At 45.6% G+C, this 21,821-nt stretch overlaps 3 protein-coding genes across 3 annotated transcripts; 1 reads left to right on the top strand and 2 right to left on the bottom strand.

The window, feature by feature from the left end:
• The first annotated feature begins 201 nt into the window (after positions 1 to 201).
• Positions 202 to 1,071, top strand: LOC104582240 (ethylene-responsive transcription factor CRF4). Its single transcript, XM_010231636.1, has one exon. The coding sequence runs from the start codon at positions 202 to 204 to the stop codon at positions 1,069 to 1,071; it is 870 nt and encodes a 289-aa protein (XP_010229938.1).
• A 351-nt stretch (positions 1,072 to 1,422) lies between these two features.
• On the bottom strand, positions 1,423 to 3,461 carry LOC100826403. The gene is made up of 2 exons (XM_003561016.4): positions 2,847 to 3,461; positions 1,423 to 2,737 (listed from the first exon to the last, which is right to left on the bottom strand). The coding sequence occupies exons 1-2, from the start codon at positions 3,436 to 3,438 to the stop codon at positions 1,563 to 1,565; spliced, it is 1,767 nt and encodes a 588-aa protein (XP_003561064.2). The 5' UTR covers positions 3,439 to 3,461; the 3' UTR covers positions 1,423 to 1,562.
• A 141-nt stretch (positions 3,462 to 3,602) lies between these two features.
• Positions 3,603 to 10,161, bottom strand: LOC100826095 (starch synthase 1, chloroplastic/amyloplastic). Its single transcript, XM_003561015.4, has 15 exons — positions 9,497 to 10,161; positions 8,086 to 8,441; positions 7,067 to 7,144; positions 6,857 to 6,981; positions 6,275 to 6,356; positions 6,008 to 6,181; positions 5,825 to 5,906; positions 5,636 to 5,727; positions 5,447 to 5,509; positions 5,283 to 5,372; positions 4,947 to 5,071; positions 4,755 to 4,863; positions 4,624 to 4,676; positions 4,444 to 4,483; positions 3,603 to 4,203 (listed from the first exon to the last, which is right to left on the bottom strand). The coding sequence occupies exons 1-15, from the start codon at positions 9,837 to 9,839 to the stop codon at positions 4,045 to 4,047; spliced, it is 1,971 nt and encodes a 656-aa protein (XP_003561063.1). The 5' UTR covers positions 9,840 to 10,161; the 3' UTR covers positions 3,603 to 4,044.
• Positions 10,162 to 21,821: the final 11,660 nt, after the last annotated feature.

Here is a 21,821-nt window from a genome sequence, read left to right as displayed (position 1 = left end):
ATAAAATCTCAATCTGAAAAGTCGCGGGGGTTTAAGCAGTTTCCCGATTTGTTACAGATCCTATAAAAACGATTTCTCCTCGAATGCTTTTCCCCGAAGATCTCTCTCCCTCCTCTACCCTTTCTCCTCTCGCAAGTCTCTCGCCTCCTCCTCCTCCATCTTCCGTCCCCTCCTCTTCTTCTCCTCCGAGCTCCTCCGGCGATGAAGCAAGAGCAGATCGACCAAGCTGCCGCGTTCAAAGCAATGCCGCCAAGGATCCTCCGGATCTCATGCGAAGTCTCATGCGAAAAAGATCCTGACGTGACGGACTCCTCCGACGATGACGTCGACTCGGTGGTGCTACGGCTGCCGTTGCCAGCATTGCCGTCGTCGTCGGCTGCTGCTCCTGCTGCTTCTGGTGTTATTGGTGCGGCCAAGAAGAGGAGACCTGCTGATGCCGGCGGAGCATCCGGCGTGCCAATGGCGGCGGGGGTTCGGAAGTACCGCGGCGTGCGGTTTCGTCACTGGGGCAAGTACGCGGCGGAGATCCGCGACCCACATAGCCGGGCCCGAGTGTGGCTCGGCACCTTCGACACGGCTGAGGAGGCCGCCATGGTCTACGACTCCGCTGCGCTCCGTCTCCGGGGCGCCTCGGCGGTCACCAACTTCCCCGCCATGCCCCCGCCATCGCCTTCGACCGCCGGAGATCAGTCCAGCGACGACTCGCAGTTCTCCAGCTCACCGGCCTCCGTCTTCCGCCCGCTAATACCGCCGCCAAAGCTCGAGCCACTGGCGAAGGCCGCCCCTAATAAACCGAATTTTTCGTCGTGTGGCGGCTTACTCGGGGACGACGACCCGTGCTGCGGCAGCGGTGGCTTCTCTACCTTCTTGTGGCCGGATGTCGAAGACTGCATGTTCGCCGCCGGCATATTACCCGGGGTCACCGACGGCGACGATGGCATGTTATCGCGTCTCGAGGGCTATGTCACTGCGGCGGGCGAGCCGGTGACTGCGAGCTTGGCTGACCTCGGCGAGCTGCCGATGTGGTCGGAGGTGGATGGGTTGTTCTTCAGCGACGACGCGACCACCTGAGTTTGGGAATGTTCAACTCTCTGCGTACGTATCAATTAATTCTTTATTCCAAGTTCGAAATATTTGTGTGTCCATGCATGCCATTATTTCCCCGGTGTTGATCGGCTTGTAGTTGTAGATCATCAGTCATTTGTGAGCACATTCCAAGTTCCAAACATTTCTGTCCATGCATACCGTTATTTCCCCGGTATTGACCGTCTGTCCCCTATGTAGTTGCAGATCGACAGTCATTAATTTCTGAGCAAAGTGTAATTAGAACTCTCGATAAGTATTCGTGTTATTTTGTATGCGCGCGCGTACGGTGTATGTGTGTGTGTTTTACACCTCCAACTTTATAATGTGTTGATCGAATTTCTGACGCCTAATAAGTGTTCTTATATAGCTGTAACACCAACACGTAACATGAATTACACATGTACAGTCTCGTGATGAATGAATACATGAATGTTTGCATCGACTGTATATATAACCTGTGATCGCCTTGGTTAATATCACCCCCGATTCCTCCTGGCGGCGACGATGGCGACGACTGAGACAGCGGCGACGGACGACGCCCAAATGACACCAGGGCGGTAGCGCACGAAGAAGCTCTGCATCCTCTTGTCGTGGAACCTCCTCACCTTCTCGATCTGCACGTCCATGGCCATGAACACCGACGGGTACGTCGCGTACCCGTCGATCCTCTTCACCAGCTCGCACACCTCCTGCGCTGTGCCGCCGCCGCCGCAGCGCACGGCGCCGGCCCGGAGAAGCACCCTGACGTCACCGGCTTCCTCCACCAGCTCGTTCATCATCTGGAAGTATCGCGTCACGGGCTTCTTGCTCTGCCCGTCGCCGGGCTGCCCGTGCTCCTTCGCCAGCAGGTTCCGCCCCACCGTGGCCAGCTTGAAGTCGTGTGCCAGCGCCGGCAGCCGCAGCGTCGAGGATTGCTCGTCGAACTCCACCGTCGCGCGCCCGTCCTCCACCGCCGCGATCCGCACCCCGGACCGGCTCAGCTCCCGCGCCGTCGGCATCCGGGACGTCTTCCCTCCGGAGACGCCCGTCCCCTTCTCCTTCTTCCCCGGCGCCGGCACCACGCTCGCGTGCAGCAAGTCCAGCAGCGTGAGGGAATCGTCAGCAATGGCGCCGCCGTCCTGAGGCGCAGCAGGAAGCTTGCTGAAGAAGGGCGAGTAGTACCAGCAGAAGGAGCGGACGACGTCGTGGAAGAAGGTGGCGCGGGAGAAGCCTAGCTTGTACCCCTTGAGCCGCTCCTCCTCGAGCCCCTGGAGCTCTTTAACGACCCCGAGGTCGTTGGCGGCGACGGCGTGGACGGCGTCCTCGACGCGGTCGGCCACGAGGAGCAGGTCGCTGAGGGGGAGCTGGTTCTCCAGCTTGATCACGTCCGTCACGATGTCCTGCATGTGCGTCGACTTGAACGCTTCGTCCACGGCGTCGCGGCTGACCTTGTTGCCGGCGCCGCTGACGGGGAGCAGCCTCGGGAGGAAGCCCACGACGAGGAAGATGGCGTCGATCACTCGCTTGTTCTCCTCTGACCCTTCGTCCGCCGGGAGCTGAAGCTGATGATCCGTCGTCTTGGTCGCCTCTTCTTGATCCCCTTGGCTGGTGCTGATCTCTTGCTGGTTCTCTGACTTCTCCCCTCCAGTAGTGCCATCTTTGCCAGCGACGCCTAAAAGTCAAAGCACGATTAATGTTATACGAACTTGCTACTAGTAAAGAAAATGTTGCGCGTGCATCTTGTTGCACGTCCGGGAATTCTTCAACAACGTACTTCTTACCATTTGGCGACGAGGCCGCCGGAACAGCCGGACCGTTGCCGTGGATGCTGGAGGAGCAGGCCTGGGCCAGGCGGAGGAGCAAGGCGGTGGCGACCGGCTTGGCCCCGTCGTCGACGTGGCGGCCGGTGATGGACTCGTAGACGAGCGCCGCCTTCACCCAGAGGCTGCTGCGGCGGTCCACCTCGCTGCCCTCGCCGCGCGCGAAGAAGACGCTCCGCGGCACGAACTCCGGCAGGTTCTCGGCGCGCATCCGCTCGTACGCCGCCGACTTCAGCATCGACGTGGCCATGTGTGGGGGCTCCGCTGCTCTGCCTCCTGTGCTGCTCGTTTGGTCCTGGTAAGCACGGATGGTTGGAGATATGGCGCGCCAAGTAGTTGTGTATATAAGGCCATGCTCGAATTCCTTTCTTGACGTGGTCAGGCTCCGATTTCCTTCGTGCGCGCATGTATATGTACCGTGTAATCGCAGGCTAAGGAATCCAGGTTGGTCACATCGACGATGAAGGGATAGATCGAGGTAGCAGGCAAGGTCGTTCCTTGTTGGATTAGGCCTACACCCAGGGCTCTTACCCCAGAGGTTACGAACCAACATAACATGAGGTGATCACGCCAAGGATAAAGCATGAAAGCAAAGTACGGGACCAGCGTTGTCCAGACATACATGCCTGTGAACACAAGGCACGCCTGACCTGACACTGGTGCTCGCAATCCAAGCACCACATCTTTTACCTATTTACCGACGACCATCGCCGAACGAAAAGGAACAGTTCTCCAACGAATCAAAATTTATCGGCTAAGGACAGCATACATACAGAGGTAACAAAGTTGAGATGAAAAAGGACTAGTTTAACTGGAACTAAAGCTGGTCAGTTTCAGACTGTAACACTGAGAGGTTTGCTCGCGTCGGTGTTAACCATGTGGATCTCAAGTTACCCAACAACCCGCTCGCAGCAGCATCCTCTTCTTATTCTTCAGAACTGTAGTTGTCATTCCCCCAAAGCTGCGGTCATTTACTCCAAACCGGCCAAGCAGCAGGCGCACAAGGCTAACCTGAACGATGGTTTGCAACTCCCTACTGTAGGCTGGTCTGCGTTCCATGTAATGTACAGGGTACAGGGTATCCTTCTGGCCAAGGAACAACGGGAACACGTCTTCCGAGTTCAAAGAGACGGCGGCTGCTTCGAGCTCCAGGTTCGGTTTACATGACATAAGGCTGATCCACAAAGGCCCACTCAAAGATCTGCTCGTACTGCTCAGCGGCATGGTCCCATGTATGGTCTTTCGACATGCCTCGCTTCATTAGCCCTTCCCAAGACGGCTTGTGTTCCCTGAATGTTGTCATTGCAGTCCGCAATGCCTGAACAAGATGGTAGATATGACGAGGTCAAGAACATAAATTAACAACTGCACTAATGAACAACCCAAAATTGTCTGGTTACACAAATCAGACTCCCGGCGCAAGGAGTGAAACTGACTAGGTGATTAATGTTGACAATGCAACTTTATCAATGTTAGCTACATAAAAGGGCATTGAGGTACCAGATATTTTAAGGCCAAGATTGATTCTAAAACCAGAGAAGGGTTAACAGAAATTTACCCACAACATTTTGTCCACTGTTAGTGGTGAGAATGCCCACCTGCAGAGTGTAGAAGCAGTGACACTTAAGTCATCACAAGTTCAGTAATTTATGGAGTAATATACAGAAAATAATTCGACCATTAAATTGATTCCAGCAGAAGAAACACTTAAAGTTATCTAAAATTGAGCAGTACGTACCCTGTACCCTCCTCTCCAGTTTTACCAAAAGGGTTAAAGGTCTGGACTGTATCCTGTTAAATACGCAAAATAAATGAGAATACTTTACCTTAGTGCCAACATAAGAAGAAATTTTAGGATAATGTTCTTACCCTGAGCCCCCCAGTTTCATGAACAACAGGAACTGTACCATATTGCATAGCATATAGCTGATTTAGACCACATGGTTCGAATCTGGATGGCATTAACAGTATATCGCAGCTGTACAAAGAGAGAAATCAACATCTTAAATATATGATGTATCAGCTGACAAAAGAGTTCTTAGAAATCAGTTGTTTGCCTACCCAGCAGTTATTCGGTGGGAAACTGGAATACTAAATCCAACCCATCCACGAAATTTATCCTTGTAGCTCGACTCTGTGGATCTCATCCAGCCTTCAAAAACTGGATCCCCAGATCCAAGCATCACCTGTAAAAATAAGAGCAAAAAGGTCTCACTCATCGACCGACTCTAGTTGTTGGCTTAAAGATGTCAAATAAAAAATGCTAAAAACCACCATGTGTGTCTTCAGTCGAATATAGAAACAACATAATATTGGCATGAATATAAGGGAATATACTTCCATATACCTCTATGCTTGATTCACACTGTAGAGTAAAGCAAAAGTATGAGGACTTACAAACTGAACGTCGTCCCTCATGAGATCCGGAATGGCGAGTTTAATGAGATCAATGCCTTTCTGGTAGTCCAATCTTCCAATAAAGCCAATCTGCAAATAAGCTAATCATATGAGTGGCCATAGAAGTTTGATGAAAAAAAAAATCTTAAGTATTGGTATCTAACCAGAGGAATGTCAGGCCTTATAGGTAAACCCAGCTCCTTCTGCAATTCAGCTTTACATTTGGCCTAAAACAAGTAATGCCAAGCCACATAGGATTGGCCAGTGAGAAAATCATGGGAAGCAAAAAGAACAAAAGTAGAAGACATTCATCCAATTGGACATATACATGTTATATGGAACTATCAGCACACCTTTCCAGAGAGGTCATCGACAGAATAATGATAAGGGAGACACTTGTCCATGGTGGGGTTCCAATCATTAATGTCAATTCCATTTACAATTCCTGCATACAAAGAGAATATACTGAATTAATTCTCGCAATCCACACATTTGTTTCATAAAGGAGTTTTAAAAAAATGAGTTGACCCAAATATAGGTACCGTTCAATACACTTTTCCGGGAACTTAAGAGCTCATTCAGGCCCTGTCCACCCTCAGCAGTTGTGACCTCCCATGAATAACCCTGGAATGGAACAATAAATGATTTCTTAAGCGGGTGAAAGACAGAGCTCTCAAATTGAAGAAAATCTCACTTAAAAGAAGGAAAAACATGAGTAATCTCACCTGACTGACAGTCACAATTCGATCTGATGTCACAACTGCACCTTTCAGAAAATTAACTGCCTCACCCTTGTCAAGGGCATGCCTCCTTGCCCATTCTGGAAATACCCATTCTAAAGCTCCATACCATTCAGGTGGCAATCCCAGGTCAGGGTATGTACTTGCAGGCTCTACACCCTATATGGGCATTGAAAGAATATACAGCATGATCATTTATGTGAACTATCTTACAAAGTCATGTATATATAATGAAAAATGACAGGCTCAAACCTGATGTGCTAAATTATGTATGACAAGAGTGCTGCGCGAATCTCTATAAACACCGTATGGTCTATATTTTGCAGCAAGAAGGCTGAATAAACAAGATTGGAGTCAGAAAATAAATTATGGAAGAAAAACCAATTAACTATCCAACAATTAAAAGGCAAATGGCACAAAAAGAGAGCATAAAATGGAAAACATTACTTGCAGAGCAGTAGAATTGGTCACGTCTTTTCCAGTTTTGAAGTAAAAAGGTTGGTTCAGGGTATATGTAATTTGGTTCATGGGCAAGAACTAGTACTTCAGAATAAAGAAACTTAAGACTGGGTCTCCAAGATACTAAAACCATCAATATGCACGAATTTTCCAGATTAGCTAGTGAAGTACAAAGCTGAATTATTAAAATTGAAGACACAATATGTTTATTCCAGTAAATTGTTAACTAATTTTAAAAATTATTCCAAAAACTTTCTGACTCCATAAACATATATACAGTTTAAGAATATAATAAATGTAGTATGACATGGACAAACTACAAAAACAAATGTAAGTAAATCAATGAAGGTATAAACTTCCAGTTCCATGACATACACTGGCACAAGGCTGGCATGCCAATCGTTCACAACAAACATGCAATTCTGTCCATAAATATATCCTCCCAACTCAAGTATTAGTGGGGCCTCACATGCCGCATAGCAAAGGAGTGTGTATCTGAACTGCATGATAATAGAGAAGCCAGTCAATTTATGTGACGCAACTTAGGATTGACCAAAGCAAACTTAATACAACAATTTTGTTTACCTGATTATCACCGAAAGCACCAAAATTATCTCCATACAAACTTCCCGGTCTATGATATGACGGATGATCAACAAACACCTGAAAAATGGGACAATGAAAATGAAAACAAAAATCAAATAGCCAAAAAAGAATTGAGCACTATGCAATTGACACAACCTTGGCACTCTTGTGAATAGCAGAAAAGGTACACACACCATTTTGAAAGTTTTATGCTATCTTGCACCTTATTCCTTAGCATCTAACGTTGTCTTCATTTAGTAACATAACGACACTGTTAGTTGTCATTTTTGCTTTTTAGTTATGGCTAGCTTAGTCAGTTTTGGTTGGGTTTTGGTCGCTGCCACACTTGTGGTTTTTGTACTATTAATGCTATCTTGGTGTTCCTTCTAATACAATATTACGCACATTTAGATGCGTGTTCAGTAGACAAAAGGCAACACAAAACACTAGTTAATTTATAATATTCCTCAACCCTCTCCCTTTTTATATGGGATAAAAATGCCTTACACCCCACATCGTAACAATAAAATTGTACTGAAAGCACATAACTACCATGATTGAGGACAAGATAACTGTATACTCTAAAGTGCAATTGCTGGAATAAGATCAGCGCTTTGAGATTTTACACGTTGCAAATATGAAATGCTCTCCGCAAACAGAAATGCAAAATCCTAGCTGCAAATGCACATACAGTGACAGCGCGACATGGAAGCTGTGCACTCGTGACCCCGGATTTAAGGGTACTGACACGGTGACACCACATTCCAAATAAAAAACTTCTGTTTAAAAGTTATAAGCATTAGTCCGTGGAATTGAAGTGCACCGACAGTCCAACACCACCAGCATATTACTTCCATGGATATATCATAAGTTGACCAGCTTGCAAAAGATTATGAGGCAAGTAACAAGAAAGTACAGAAATCACATATAAGTATCTTTGCAGGGTTAAAACTAAGTATCAACAAGTCTAAACAGTTGTTACTGTTTAACAGAAAATAATAAGGTGATTGTATACCCACCCAATCGACGTTGTCCCTATACTCATGAAAATAGGTAACTTCATGTGATCCACCAAAGCATGGAATCTTAATGTTCTTCCCAGTATAAAATGCCTTTGCATAATTTTTATCAGAGGACCCATTTAAGTATCTTGGCATTACAACCATCACACGGTGACCACGAGCAGCAAGAGCGATTGGTAGTGAACCACAAACATCTCCTAGTCCCCCTGACTTTGCATAAGGAGCAGCTTCACCAGTTACAAACACGATGCTACGTGTAACTTTAGCTTGAGATTGCTCCTTTGCATCCATGATCTCAGAATCCTGCTCACTTGCAGCAACATCTGTGCTGTCAATATAATCCTCAGCAATCCCTGGTTGCATAAAAGGAAAAATTCATATGGTATATTTGTCAAGACCAGAGTGAGCAGACAGGTATTAGCAGAATATGATTAATTATCAGAAGGTTTCTTCTAATATCGTGGAACAACAGTTTAGCAATAATAAGAATGTGCAGCCTCCAATCTGCATTCTATTCTCAGCTAGATGCCAAATTCAGATTGTCTATTACACACAAGATTACAAGAAACAGAAGGTAGCACGTATGGCCCCAGATACCCATGTGATTATACGACTAGGTGCAAATGGGTCTCGCGTAGAAAACATAATTGAAAAAGGGACCGTAATAAAAGGGTCTTAAATTCCAGAGACTACTACTTCTCTGCTCAAAGGTGAATGCTCGTTCTAGTTTCTGTAGTGTAAAAACTTAAGCATTGTACTAACAAGCGTAACTAGATGGTGCCCATTTCCAGTATTACTGCCTCAGTGAAGTCAGTTTACTGATGGGTGACGGTTAATCCCCAAGGTCCCGTTAAGATTTCCCCATGCCATGAAGTAGAAATATATACTACTCACATCACTGGAGGAAATAATAAAATAGCTAGCCAAGGAAAAGACAAACTCGTCAATTTTACTCTAGTTCCAACACCTGTGCAGCGGGTCAGCTGGTCTAGCCACACCATTCCTGGTTGTACAAAATTACGATGTGAATGATATGTCTGCTCAGATCCAACCACGTGCACAGGCCCCGAAGCCTGGACGGTGCACCGCTATCATATTGACACGACACCCCCCACGATCCAACAAAAAGGTCCTACCCTTTTTCTGTTTACTCCCATTTTTTCAGTTTGTGCAATTGGTGTGGCATGGCGTCTCAGTTTTCAGCGTGCTGGTAGCCTAGTAGTAAATCATTATGATCGATGAACATAAATCATTCTATCTCATCACATAAGGCAACTGGGGTTGAACCAATCAAACATTCAACTAGGGGAATAGGAATTGAGAAAACTTGCACACAAATTTGAGGAACGCGCGACAGATTAGATTATACACGCGACGCGATGTGCGATCCGAGAGTAAAGCCGCGCACCTTGGATATCGAGTTCGGGGCCGAGTTCCCCGACGCCGGCGTCCGCGTCCGGCAAGGGCAGCGGCGTCGGGGCCGGCGCCTCCGTGGGCGCGAGGAAGCTGGGCAGGACCGGCGGAGGCAGCTGCTGGTCGGCGGAAGGCAACGGGCGCGGCACCGGCGGCTGGGACGGGGCCGCTGGGGCCCCCTCCCTGCTGAGCTCCGCGACGCAGCGCCCGCGCACGACGCGCCTGAGGAGCCGCGCGCGGCGGGCGAGAGGGGCCGCTGGATCGGCGCGCCGCCGCGGGGCCACCGAGGCGGCCGCGGCGAGGCACGCGGCCCCGAGGCCGACGCCCGGCGTCGCCATGGGCGGAGCCGGTCAGCTGGAGATGCGACGACGGTGGATCGCCCCCGCTCAGTGCGGGGAGAGCGCGCGCGTCTCGAACCCTCTCCTGTCCTGCTGCTGCCGCGGGGCGCGCTTCTCGGTGGTGGGGGTTTAAGTACGAGCGCAGCAAATGCGGATCGGGGTTTGCTTTGCTCGCTCCCGCTGCTTCTCTTTCTCTGCCTCGCGGAGCTGGGTCGGTTGCCAGAGCGGCCAGACAGACTGCTGCCAGGTTACCACGAACGAACGGACGGACGGAAGAACGGGCGCACGGGGAAGTCACCCGAGGGAGTGGAGTGGAGTGGAGCGGACGGGAAGGAACGGACGGACGAAAGCGGAGCGGTTTTCAGTGGCTGTGTGCGGCCGCCCATGGCCATATCTGCGCTCGCTGTCAGTGCTTCCTCGTGGGCGGGCGTGATATTTTCCGTGCCCACCCCGGGGGCGTGATACTACCTTTTCTCTTCTGTCGTTTGGGAGTTACGTGACGTGCCGACTGCCCCTCGACCATGTACCGTACCGTGTGTTGCAAGCTGAGCTGGCGCCGGCGGCCGTCTTGAGAGAAATGTGGAAACCTTTGGTTAGTCACTACGGCTTCGAAGATTACACTTCTCGGAGCACGACGTTTTTTGTGTTTAACAGGAGTATACGCAAAGGCACATGCGCTTGGCAAGAATTCACGGTTACAGCAGAAAGAACTTCACCATGAATAAGAGAGAAACACTCCGCCGTTGATCTGACACTCCCCGGTCTAACGAGACGCTTCGGCATCGAGAAATGTCTGCCCTGGGCTCACATCAAGCCAACGAAGTATACCGAAAGCTGCATGCCACTATACACTCTGCTCATCGTCGAAGCGGTATCATTCTTCAGCCACATGCGTATTTGTTTTTCTGAACCCTGACGACAGCGCGTGCAATTTAGGTGTTAGCTGTTCAGTGCTCTTCACAACTATGTTTTCAGTTGCAGATTCATTTTGGGAGCTCTATTGTGATCGATGCTTCGAGTCAGGAGATGTAAATCAATCACAAATTTTCCGTAGGACAGCCATTTCTGACGGAGCTAGAATAGAGATGCAGAAAATTATTTACTGCAAAAGATAGCACCTTGTCCAAACTTCATATATTGCTTGCACGGTTGCACCTCGTTCCAAAGTATTCCAATCATCCAATTGGAAACCTGCTTCAAGCAACATATGAACTTTGGAACGGTATGCTATCTTTTGCACTGCATGGAAACATGATTTGGTTGTTCTTTCTTCTATGAAAGGTTAATACTTGGATGCATCTTGGGCATTGAATCATGTCTGAAAGCTAAGGGAATTTCTCAATACACTTAAGGTTGTGTGTTTACATCGCAAGCTAGCATTGTTATATTGATAATGTGGGAGTGACTGAAGTGATCAAGATGTTCAAAATGTAAACACATTGCGGGAAGATATTACAACATCCATGTTATTGGTTTTGGATTATTTGTCCAATATGAGTATGATTATTATTGAAGCGACTAAGCCAGTCAGGAATTATTCTTGGAATTATTTTCAATGACATAAATGGGTCTTTTGGTTATTTCGTTAAAATGCTTTGGACGAGTGAGAGATGTAGGAATTTTGTGTCCTACAATTATTTAATCCTGTTTGAAAATAGTACCTCATAGTGGAATTATTATTGATCTGGAATGGTCACTTTATGTAATTGGAACTTGAGAGTTTATCCTTACTAAGGTGTACTTAAGTAACATACTTAATAAAGATTAGTATTAAAGTATAATATTAATATATCGAAAAAATCATCGGGTACAATACTAATTGGAAGGACCTAGATTGATTGTAAGGTTACAACTCTCATGGAAATTAACCTACATAACAGATGTGTGTCATGGGACGTACTAACAGACAAGTGTTCGATTAAAAGTTAATTGTATTGTGGTTATTGATTACGGTTTTGCTATATCTAAATTGTCTGGATTTAGTTAATGATAAGTTGATTCCTCAACCATTGGATATTGTTTGTGCTTTATGATTCGGAAGGAATGTTTGAAAGATGAGTATGGGATGTCATCCAAATAATCCAACGGTTTTGAAACGTCAACTGAGATTTAAGCTATTTTTCTTAAAAATCAGGCAACTTAGATATAACCACACTCTATTGATTATTCCTGAACTCAATCTGGAACAAGTTTGTTTAAAATTGAAATCTTATCTGTACAGAGATCACGACTCTGAAAATAACGATACAAGAGGTCCCACCACCTAGCCTTAATATATACATTGTGAGCGGCACCAGTGATAAAGCAAAAGAATATGGCAGGACACAAAACTAAATTTACAGGAGGAAGCTACTTAAAAACAACACGCTTCGGATTAGTTTCATCGATGAGATTCAATGTGCTTAGTTAATGGCAAAAATGTCAGATTTTCTTTTTTGCAAAAGCAAAGATCAAGTTTGCCTGAGCGCGAGAAATGGAAGCTTCATTGCAAAATAAAGAAATAAATAATTACATTTAATTGAGAGCCAGGCTCTCAAGAATTGTCACATCAATTACATCAATTGTTGACCTGCTCTGAACTAAGGGCGCAGAAGCACTAACTAATCAATCTCCATGTGGTCTTCTTGGTTGGCCTTCTCGCACTCGTCGATCCACTCGCTGTAGAGACGTCGAGGGGCTTCGGTGAGAGCGTGCGCCTTGGTGGCGTAGGTCTCCTCGCACGCCCAGCAGGTGGCCACGGCGATCCGGAGCTTGAGGTCGATGCTGCGCACTCGACGCCGTCGGAGGGTTGGCAGAAGGGGCAGGTGAAAGTTGTCTCCAGCTTCTTCGGCTTCTTCTTGGGCGCCGGCTTCTGGCTGCCGCGTTTCCCCATCTCCTCTCGAGGTCGCAACGGCGATGGGTCGTAGGTTGTGTGTGGTTGGTACGGTGCTACTACTAGTGATGGATCAGAGTGACATGGTCCGTATACGAACGTATTTACGCTGATACAAATCTTTGTCAGCGAGCTATGTGGGACTAAAAATTCCACCGTGTCCGCCTCATCGCGCGGCGCCGACTAACCGAGGCCGAGCCGAACCCGGAGATCCAGGCGAAGGCCATGAGTTTGGGCCGACCGCTCGATCCCGTGTTGAGGCCCACCGGGAGGTCGGCGGCGAGGATCCCCGCGAGGCCGAAGAGGAGGCAGGCGGCGGAGAAGGCCGGCAGTGAGGAGAGGATCCGGCGGAGGCGAACACCTTGGCCGATCTGGGCATCGCTGCGGCGGCCGGCTGTTAACATTAACTCCCAATTGCGTGTATAGATTACACACTGCTTTGCAATTTTGCAGAATCTAATTCTACTTGCGTGTAGTAGTGCTACCAGTCACCGCACATAACATTTCATCAAGTTTTTCTTGCTTGGCCAAACCTACTAAATAAAGTCCATATCAGGCTAGCATCCCTGCGAACATCGTTTCAGAGGTTGAAATCTTCTTCAGGGAAGTGGCCAGTTGCACCTGATGAAGTGCAAGCTTGCCCAATTGCCTACTCATTCGATTCGTCACCAGCTTGTCTGTCTGTTTGCTACTCGTGTTTCTCCTTCTTCTGAATTCCGATTAAAGCGAGCGCACAAACATGTTTTCAGTTCATCTTTTCAATATCTCAATCCTGATGACCGAAGCTTCAGCAGTAAGGAGACTTGGGACTTAGATCAACATCCGGAGGCACAGCCGAGATCACCTGTTGCCCCAACTGGCACTTCATTTTGTGTTGGATTTCTCCTTTCGACCAATTACACTATGGATCGTAATGTTGGAAATATTACCCAGAGGCAATAATAAATATGTTATTATTATATTTTTTTATTCTTGATAAATGTTTATTATCCTTGCTATAATTGTATTAACAGGAAACTAAATACATGTGTGGATAACTAAATAAATACTGTGTTCCTAATACGCCTCTATTAGATTAGCTCGTTGGTTAAAAGATGGTTAAGGTTTCCTAACCATAGACATGTGTTGTCATTTATTAACGAGGTCATATCATTAGGAGAATGATGTGATGGACAGACCCAAATCTAAGCATAGTTTTTGATCATGTCACTTAAGTTTAAATTGCTAATGCTTTTATTGTGTCAAGTATCATTTCCTTAGACCACGAGATCATGCCACTCCCTATTACCAGAAGAATACTTTGTGGACATCTACCGTCATCTCGTAACTGGGTGATCATAAAGGTGTTTTTCAGGTATCTCGGAAGGTGCTTGTTGGGTTATATGGATCAAGACTGGGATTTATCACTCCATGTGACGGAGAGATATCTCTGGGCCCTCTCGGTAATATAACATTAGGGGAAATGGAAGCCTCTCTGGGCCCTAGTACCAGAGGATATTTTCCGGTATTGACCGAGAATATTCTAGAAGGTTCCGGAAGTTCTCGGAAGGTTCTGAAATGTTCCGGATTATTCCTGAGAATTTAAATTGCGCCTCTGTAGTAATTAATTAGAGAAATTTAATTAATTATCCCGCCCATTAGGGGAAAGGGAAGCCTTCGGTGGGAGCTGTCCACCACGTGGTGAAACTCACGTACGTGGGGAGGCAGAACAGAAGGATTGGGAATCCTTCCGTGACTCCTTGGCCGGCCGCCTCTAGGAAAGGAAAGGGAAAAACTGAATTAGAAAATTGATCCCTATGTGATCAAATTCCTATTTCTTGAGAGGCAAGAAAGGAAAGATGAGATTGTCTTCTTTACCTGCCTTGTCGTCGACCTCCTCCCCTATATAAGGAGGGGAGGGGCAGCCCCTTGGAAAAACCCTGCTCCTCTCCCTGACCTCCTCCTCTCACGCGCACGGTGAAGCCCTGCCCGTGGAGAACTCCACCATAGCCTACACCACGCCGTTGTGCTGCTGAAATCTCATCGACCTCTTCCCCTTACTTGCTGGATCAAAAAGGAGGAGACGACGTGAAGCCGAACGTGTGGATACCAAGGAGGTGCTGTCGTTTCTGCACTGAGATTGATCTTATCGAAAGTTCCACTACACCAACAACGATCCCATGATCGTAACGCTTTGTGGTCTATGAGGGTATGATGCTCATAATCCCTCTCGTTACTTACATCTAGTAGATATTATCTTGGGTTTCTTCCGCACTTCTCGTAGGAAATTTTTTGTTTTCCATGCAACGAACCCATCAGTGGTATCAGAGCTAGATCTATGCGTAGATGTTTTGTACGAGTAGAACACAACTTGGTTGTGGGCGTTGATGTTCATGTGGCTACCTCTTTTGTGCACTTCGGATTTTGCGGGATAGTAGGATGAAGCGGCTCAGACCAACCTTACTTGTCATCGCACAAGAGACCGGTTCCGCAATTGACAAGCAACTTGTATTGCATATGCGACTGACGGGTGTCTGTCTCTCCCACTATAGTTGAAACCTGATTTGCAATGGGAGACCTATATAGTTAATAAGCAATTTGTATATCATCGTTGTGGCTTTTGTGTAAGTAAGAACGGTTCTTTTAGTGCAGCTCCTAAAGCCACATAAAACATGTAACAACAAAGTAGAAGCGTCTAACTTGTTTTCGCAGGGTCATGTGATGTGGTATGGCCAAGATATGATATGATATATTTGATGTATGAGATGATCATGTTTTGTAATATTTCATGACTTGCATGTCGATGAGTTTGGCAACCGGCATGAGCCATATGGTTGTTTCATTAATTATTGTATGACCTTCGTGTCAACGTTTTAATCGCCATGTAATTGTTTTACTTTATTGCTAGTAGTAGCAATAGTTGTAGTAGCAATAGTTGGTGGAGGCAACTATACTTGACGCCCGAGGACCTAGGCGACAGGCTGGTGATGATGGAGATCATGCCCATGCTTTGGAGATGGAGATCAAAGGCACATGAAAAAAAGGCCATATCATGTCACATTATTTATGCATGTGATGTTTATCCCTTTTATGTATCTTATTTTGCTTAGTTTACGACGGTAGCATTATAAGATGATCCCTCATTATTAATATCAAGATAATAATGTGTTCTCCCTTAGTATGCACTGTTGCAAAAGTTCTTCGTTTTGAAGCCCATGTGATGATTGGATGTTATAAACTCTACGTTCGCATACAACGGATGTAAGCCAGTTTTACACATGCAGAAATACTCTGGTTAACTTGACGAGCCTAGCATGTACATACATGGCCTCGGAACACAAGGAACCGAAAGGTTAAACATGAGTCATATGAATGATCTGATCAACATGATGATGTTCACCATTGAAGCTACTCCATCTCACGTGATGATCGGACTTGGTGTAGTGGATTTGGATCATGTGTCACTAAACAACCCGAGGGATGTTGATTTTAGTGGGAGTTCATTAGTAATTTGATTAGATTGAACTAATTATAATGAACATAGTCTAATTATCTTTGCAAACATGCTGTTGATCAATGGCTCGCACTAGTTTCAATTTTAATGCGTTCATAGAGAAAGATAAACTGAAGTTCAATGGAAGCAACTTTGGGGAATGGTTTCGCAATCTGAGGATTATCCTCACCATTGCTCAGAAGGATTATGTCCTTGATGCAGCGCTTGGTGATCAACCCCACTTAGATGAGCCTGAAGATGTTAGGCACGTCTGTCAGACTCTTGCTGAGGACCACTCTGTAGTAAAGTGCGCCATTTTGTGCATTTTGGAACCTGAGCTCCAAAAGCGTTTTGAGCACTGCATGACATTTGATATGATTGGGGAACTGAAAGAGATATTTCAATCCCAAGCCCGTGCGGAGAGGTATAAGGTCTCTGAGAAGTTCTTTGACTGTAACATGGAGGAGAACAACTCCGTTAGCGAGCACGTGCCCAGAATGTCTGGGTACACCGAAACCCTAGGTCATCTTGGAATTTTGATTCCTAATGAACTAGGCATTGATCGGAGACCTAAGCTATATACTGAGTGATTCAACTGTAAGGGGATTGTGTTAGGTTCGTTGCATAGGAAACAAAAAATTTCCTACGAGAAGTGCGGAAGAAAACCCAAGAATATATATACTAGATGTATGTAACGAGAGGGATCATGAACACCATACCCTCGTAGACCGCTAAGCGTTACGATCACGAGATCGTTGTTGGTGTAGTGGAACTTTCAATGAGATCAATCTCAGTGCCGAACGGACAACACCTCCTTGGTATCCACACGTTCAGCTTCACGTTGTCTCCTCCTTCCTCAATCCAGCAAGCGAGAGGGAGAGGTAGACGAGATCCCAGCAGCACGACGGCGTGGTGACTATGGTGAATATTCTTACGGGCAGGGCTACGCCGTGCGCGTGAGAAGAGGAGGAGAGGAGGGCTCAGGGGAGAGAGATCCAACTGAAAGCTTGGGGTGTCTCTCTCCCTTGCCCCCCCTTCTATTTATATAGGGGTAGAGGAGGCGTGGCCGGCCAGGACTATCCCGTGGCCAGGACTCTCCGGCGGCCAGGACTCTCATGCGGCCAGGACTCTCCCGCGGCCAGGACTCTCCTCCTGGCCGCATGGGCCCTGTGGGCAAGCCCCTCGGCCCATTAAGGCCAGGGTGCTCCCTCACAGGCCCATTTAGCCCAGGGACAGGTGGGCCTCAAGGTGGAACCCTCCGGATCCCTCCGGAACCTTCTAGAAGCTTCCCGGTCAAAACCGGGAAATATTCCAAACTTTCTAGAACCCTGAAAACAACTTTCCATATATAAATCTTTATCTCCGGAACATTCCGGAGCTCCTCGTTGCGTCTAGGATCCCATCCAAGACTCCGAATCATAATTCGATATCATCATCATTTATCTCATCTAACCCAAGCAACATGAAACGTTAAGTGTGTGACCCTACGGGTTCGAGAACATGTGGACATGATCAAATATCAATAACCAATAGCGGGACCTGGATGTCCATAATAGTTCCCACATATTCCACGAAGATCTCATCGGTTGAACCACTATGTCGAGGATTCAATTAATCCAGTATCCAATTCTCTTTGTCTCGCGATATGTTACTTGCCCGAGATTTGATCGTTGGTATCGCCATACCTAGTTTAATCTCGTTACCGGCAAGTTCTCTTTACTCGTTCCGTAATATAATACCCCCGCAACTAAACACATTAGTCGCATGCTTGCAAGCTCATTAGGATGTTATATTACCGAGAGGGCCCAGAGATATCTCTCCGTCACAAGGAGTGACAAATCCCAGTCTTGATCCATACAACCCAACAAGCACCTTCTGAGATACCTGAAAAACACCTTTATGATCACCAGGTTACGAGATGACGGTTGATGCCCACAAAGTATTCTTCCGGTACTAGGGAGTGGCATGATCTCATGGTCTAAAGAAATAATACTTGACATAATAAAACATAAGCAACTTAAACTTAAGTGACACGATCAAAAGCTATGTTTAGGTTTGGGTCTGTCCATCACATCATTCTCCTAATGATATGATCTCGTTATTAAATGACAACACATGTCTATGGTTAGGAAACCTTAACCATCTTTAATCAACGAGCTAATCTAGTAGAGGCGTATTAGGGACACGGTATTTGTTTATTTATCCACACATGTATTTGAGTTTCCAATCAATACAATTATAGCATGGGCAATAAATATTTATCAAGAACAATGAAATATGATAATAACAAATTTATTATTGCCTCTAGGGCATATTTCCAACAGATTGGCCACTGGAAGCGTAACTGCCGCAAGTACTTGGCAAATAAGAAGGCTGGCAACCTCAATAAAGGTATATTTGATATACATGTTATTGGTGTGTACCTTACTAGTGCTCGTAGTAGCGCCTGGGTATTTGATACTGGTTCAGTTGCTAACATTTGCAACTCGAAACAGGAGCTACAACATAAACAAAGACTAGCAAGAGATGAGGTGACCATGCGCGTCGGGAATTGATCAAAAGTTGATGTGATCGCCGTCGGCACGCTCCCTCTACATTTACCTTCGGGATTAGTTTTAAACCTTTATAATTGTTATTTGGTGCCTGCGTTGAGCATGAACATTATATCATGATCTTGTTTAATGCGAGACGGTTATTCATTTAAGTCAGAGAATAATGGTCGTTCGATTTATATGAGTAATATCTTTTATGGTCATGCACCAATTGTGAATGGTTTATTTCTATTAAGTCTCGATAGTAGTGATACACATATTCATAATGTTAATGCCAAAAGGTGCAAAGTGGATAATGATAGTTCCACATATTTGTGGCACTGCCGTCTAGGTCATATTGGTATAAAACACATGAAAAAACTCCATTCTGATGGACTACTTGAATCACTTGATTTTGAATCATTTGATACATGTGAACCATGCCTCATGGGTAAGATGACTAGAACGCCGTTTTCAGGCATAATGGAACGGGCCAGTGACTTGTTAGAAATCATACATACTGATGTGTGCGGACCAATGAGTGTTACAACGCGCGGTGGATATTGTTACTTCCTAACCTTCACAGATGACTTAAGTAGATATGGGTATATTTACTTAATGAAACACAAGTCTGAAACATTTGAAAAGTTCAAGGAATTTCATAATGAAGTGGAGAACCATCGTAACAAGAAAATTAAATTTCTACGATCGAATCATGGTGGTGAATATTTGAGTTACGAGTTTGGCACGCATTTAAGACAATGTGGAATTGTTTCGCAACTTACGCCACTTGGAACACCACAATGTAATGGTGTGTCCGAACGTCGTAATCGTACTTTATTAGATATGGTACGGTCTATGATGTCTCTTACTGATTTGCCACTGTCGTTTTGGGGTTATGCATCAGAGACAGCCGCATTCACTTTAAATAGGGCACCATCTAAATCCGTTGAAACGACACTGTATGAATTATGGTTTGGCAAGAAACCTAAGCTGTCATTTTTTTAAGTTTGGGGATGCGACGCTTATGTCAAAAGGCTACAACCTGATAAGCTCGAACCCAAGTCGGAAAAATGCGTCTTCATAGGATACCCTAAAGAAACAATTGGGTACACCTTCTATCACAGATCCGAAGGCAAAGTGTTTGTCGCTATGAACGGGTCCTTTCTAGAGAAGGAGTTTCTCTCGAAAGAAGTGAGTGGGAGGAAAGTAGAACTCGACGAGGTTCTTGAACCTTCTCTCGAATTTGAGAGTAGCGCAACGCCAGAAACTGTTCCTGTGCAGCCTACGCCAGCTAGAGAGGAAGCAAATGATAATGATCATGAAGCTTCGAATGAGACTACTACAGAACTTCGCAGGTCGACAAGAACATGTACCACTCCTGGGTGGCACAATGATCATGTCATGAATGTCATGTTGTTAGACATGAACCTACGAATTATGAGGAAGCGATGATGAGCCCAGACTCCGAAAAATGGTTAGCCGCCATGAAATTCGAAATGGGATCCATGTATGAAAACCAAGTATGGACTTTGGTAGACTTACCCAATGACCGAAAGGCCGTTGAGAATAAATGGATTTTCAAGAAGAAAACTGACGCTGATGGTAATATTACCGTCTATAAAGCTCGACTTGTCGCGAAAGGTTTTTGGCAAATTCAAGGAGTTGACTACGATGAGACTTTCTCACCCATAGCAATGCTAAAGTCTGTTCGGATTATGTTAGCAATTGCTGCATTTTTCGATTACGAAATCTGGCAGATGGATGTCAAAACCATGTTCCTTAATGGTCACATTGAGGAAGAGTTGTACATGGTGCAACCCAAAGGTTTTGTCGATCCTAAGGATGCTAATAAGGTATGCAAACTTCAGCGTTCCATTTATGGGCCGAAGCAAGCATCTCGGAGTTGGAATCTCCGTTTTGATGAGGTGATCACAGGGTTTGGATTTGTCCAAACTCATGGAGAAGCTTGTATTTACAAGAAAGTGAGTAGGAGCTCTGTAGCATTTCTGATACTGTATGTGGATGACATATTGTTGATCGGAAATGATATAGAACTTCTTAAAAGTGTTAAAGGCTATTTGAATAAAAGTTTTTCAATTAAAGACCTTGGTGAGGCAGCTTATATATTAGGCATCAAGATTTATAGAGATAGATCAAAACGCCTGATAGGGCTTACAGAAAGTACATACCTTGACAAAGTTCTGAAAAAGTTCAGAATGGATCAAGCAAAGAAAGTTTTCTTGCCCATGTTGCAAGGTAAGATATTGAGTAAGACTCAGTGTCCAGCTACGGCAGAAGATAGAAAAAAGATGAATAGTATCCCCTATGCTTCAGCCATAGGTTCTATTATGTATGCTATGCTGTGTACTAGACCGGACGTGTCTCATGCTGTTAGTTTGACTAGCAAGTACCAAAGTGATCCAGGAATGGAGCACTGGACAGCGGTTAAGAATATCCTTAAGTACCTAATGAGGACTAAGCAAATGTTTCTCGTTTATGGAGGTGACGAACATCTAGTTTTGACACTGATCCGGATGACTCTAAGTCGCAATCTGGATACGTATTTATTTTGAATGGTGGTGCTGTTAGCTGGAGGAGTTACAAGCAGAGCGTTGTGGCAGCATCAACAACTGAGGCGGAATATATGGCTGCTTCAGAAGCGGTGCAGGAAGGGATTTGGATGAAGGAGTTCATATCCGAACTAGGTGTGGTTCCCAGTGCGTTGGATCCTATGGACATCTACTGTGACAACATTGGTGCCATAGCCAACGCCAAGGAGCCAAGGTCTCACAAGAATTCCAAGCATATTAAACGCCGGTTTCACACTATTCGTGAATATGTCAAGGATGGTGACATAAAGATTTGCAAAGTACATACGGATCTGAATGTCGCAGACCCGTTGACTAAACCTCTTCCACGAGAAAAAAATGATCAGCACCAAGACTCCATGGGTGTTAGATATATTACAATGTAAACTAGATTATTGACTCTAGTGCAAGTGGGAGGCAGTTGGAAATATGTTATTATCATTTTTCCTTATTCTTGATAAATGTTTATTATTCATGCTATAATTGTATTAACAGGAAACTAAATACATGTGTGGA

This window comes from Brachypodium distachyon, chromosome 1 (genome assembly GCF_000005505.3).
Source record: "Brachypodium distachyon strain Bd21 chromosome 1, Brachypodium_distachyon_v3.0, whole genome shotgun sequence".
In the NCBI taxonomy this organism is placed as follows: Eukaryota; Viridiplantae; Streptophyta; class Magnoliopsida; order Poales; family Poaceae; genus Brachypodium; species Brachypodium distachyon.
This window is presented reverse-complemented; position numbering and strand designations above follow the sequence as displayed.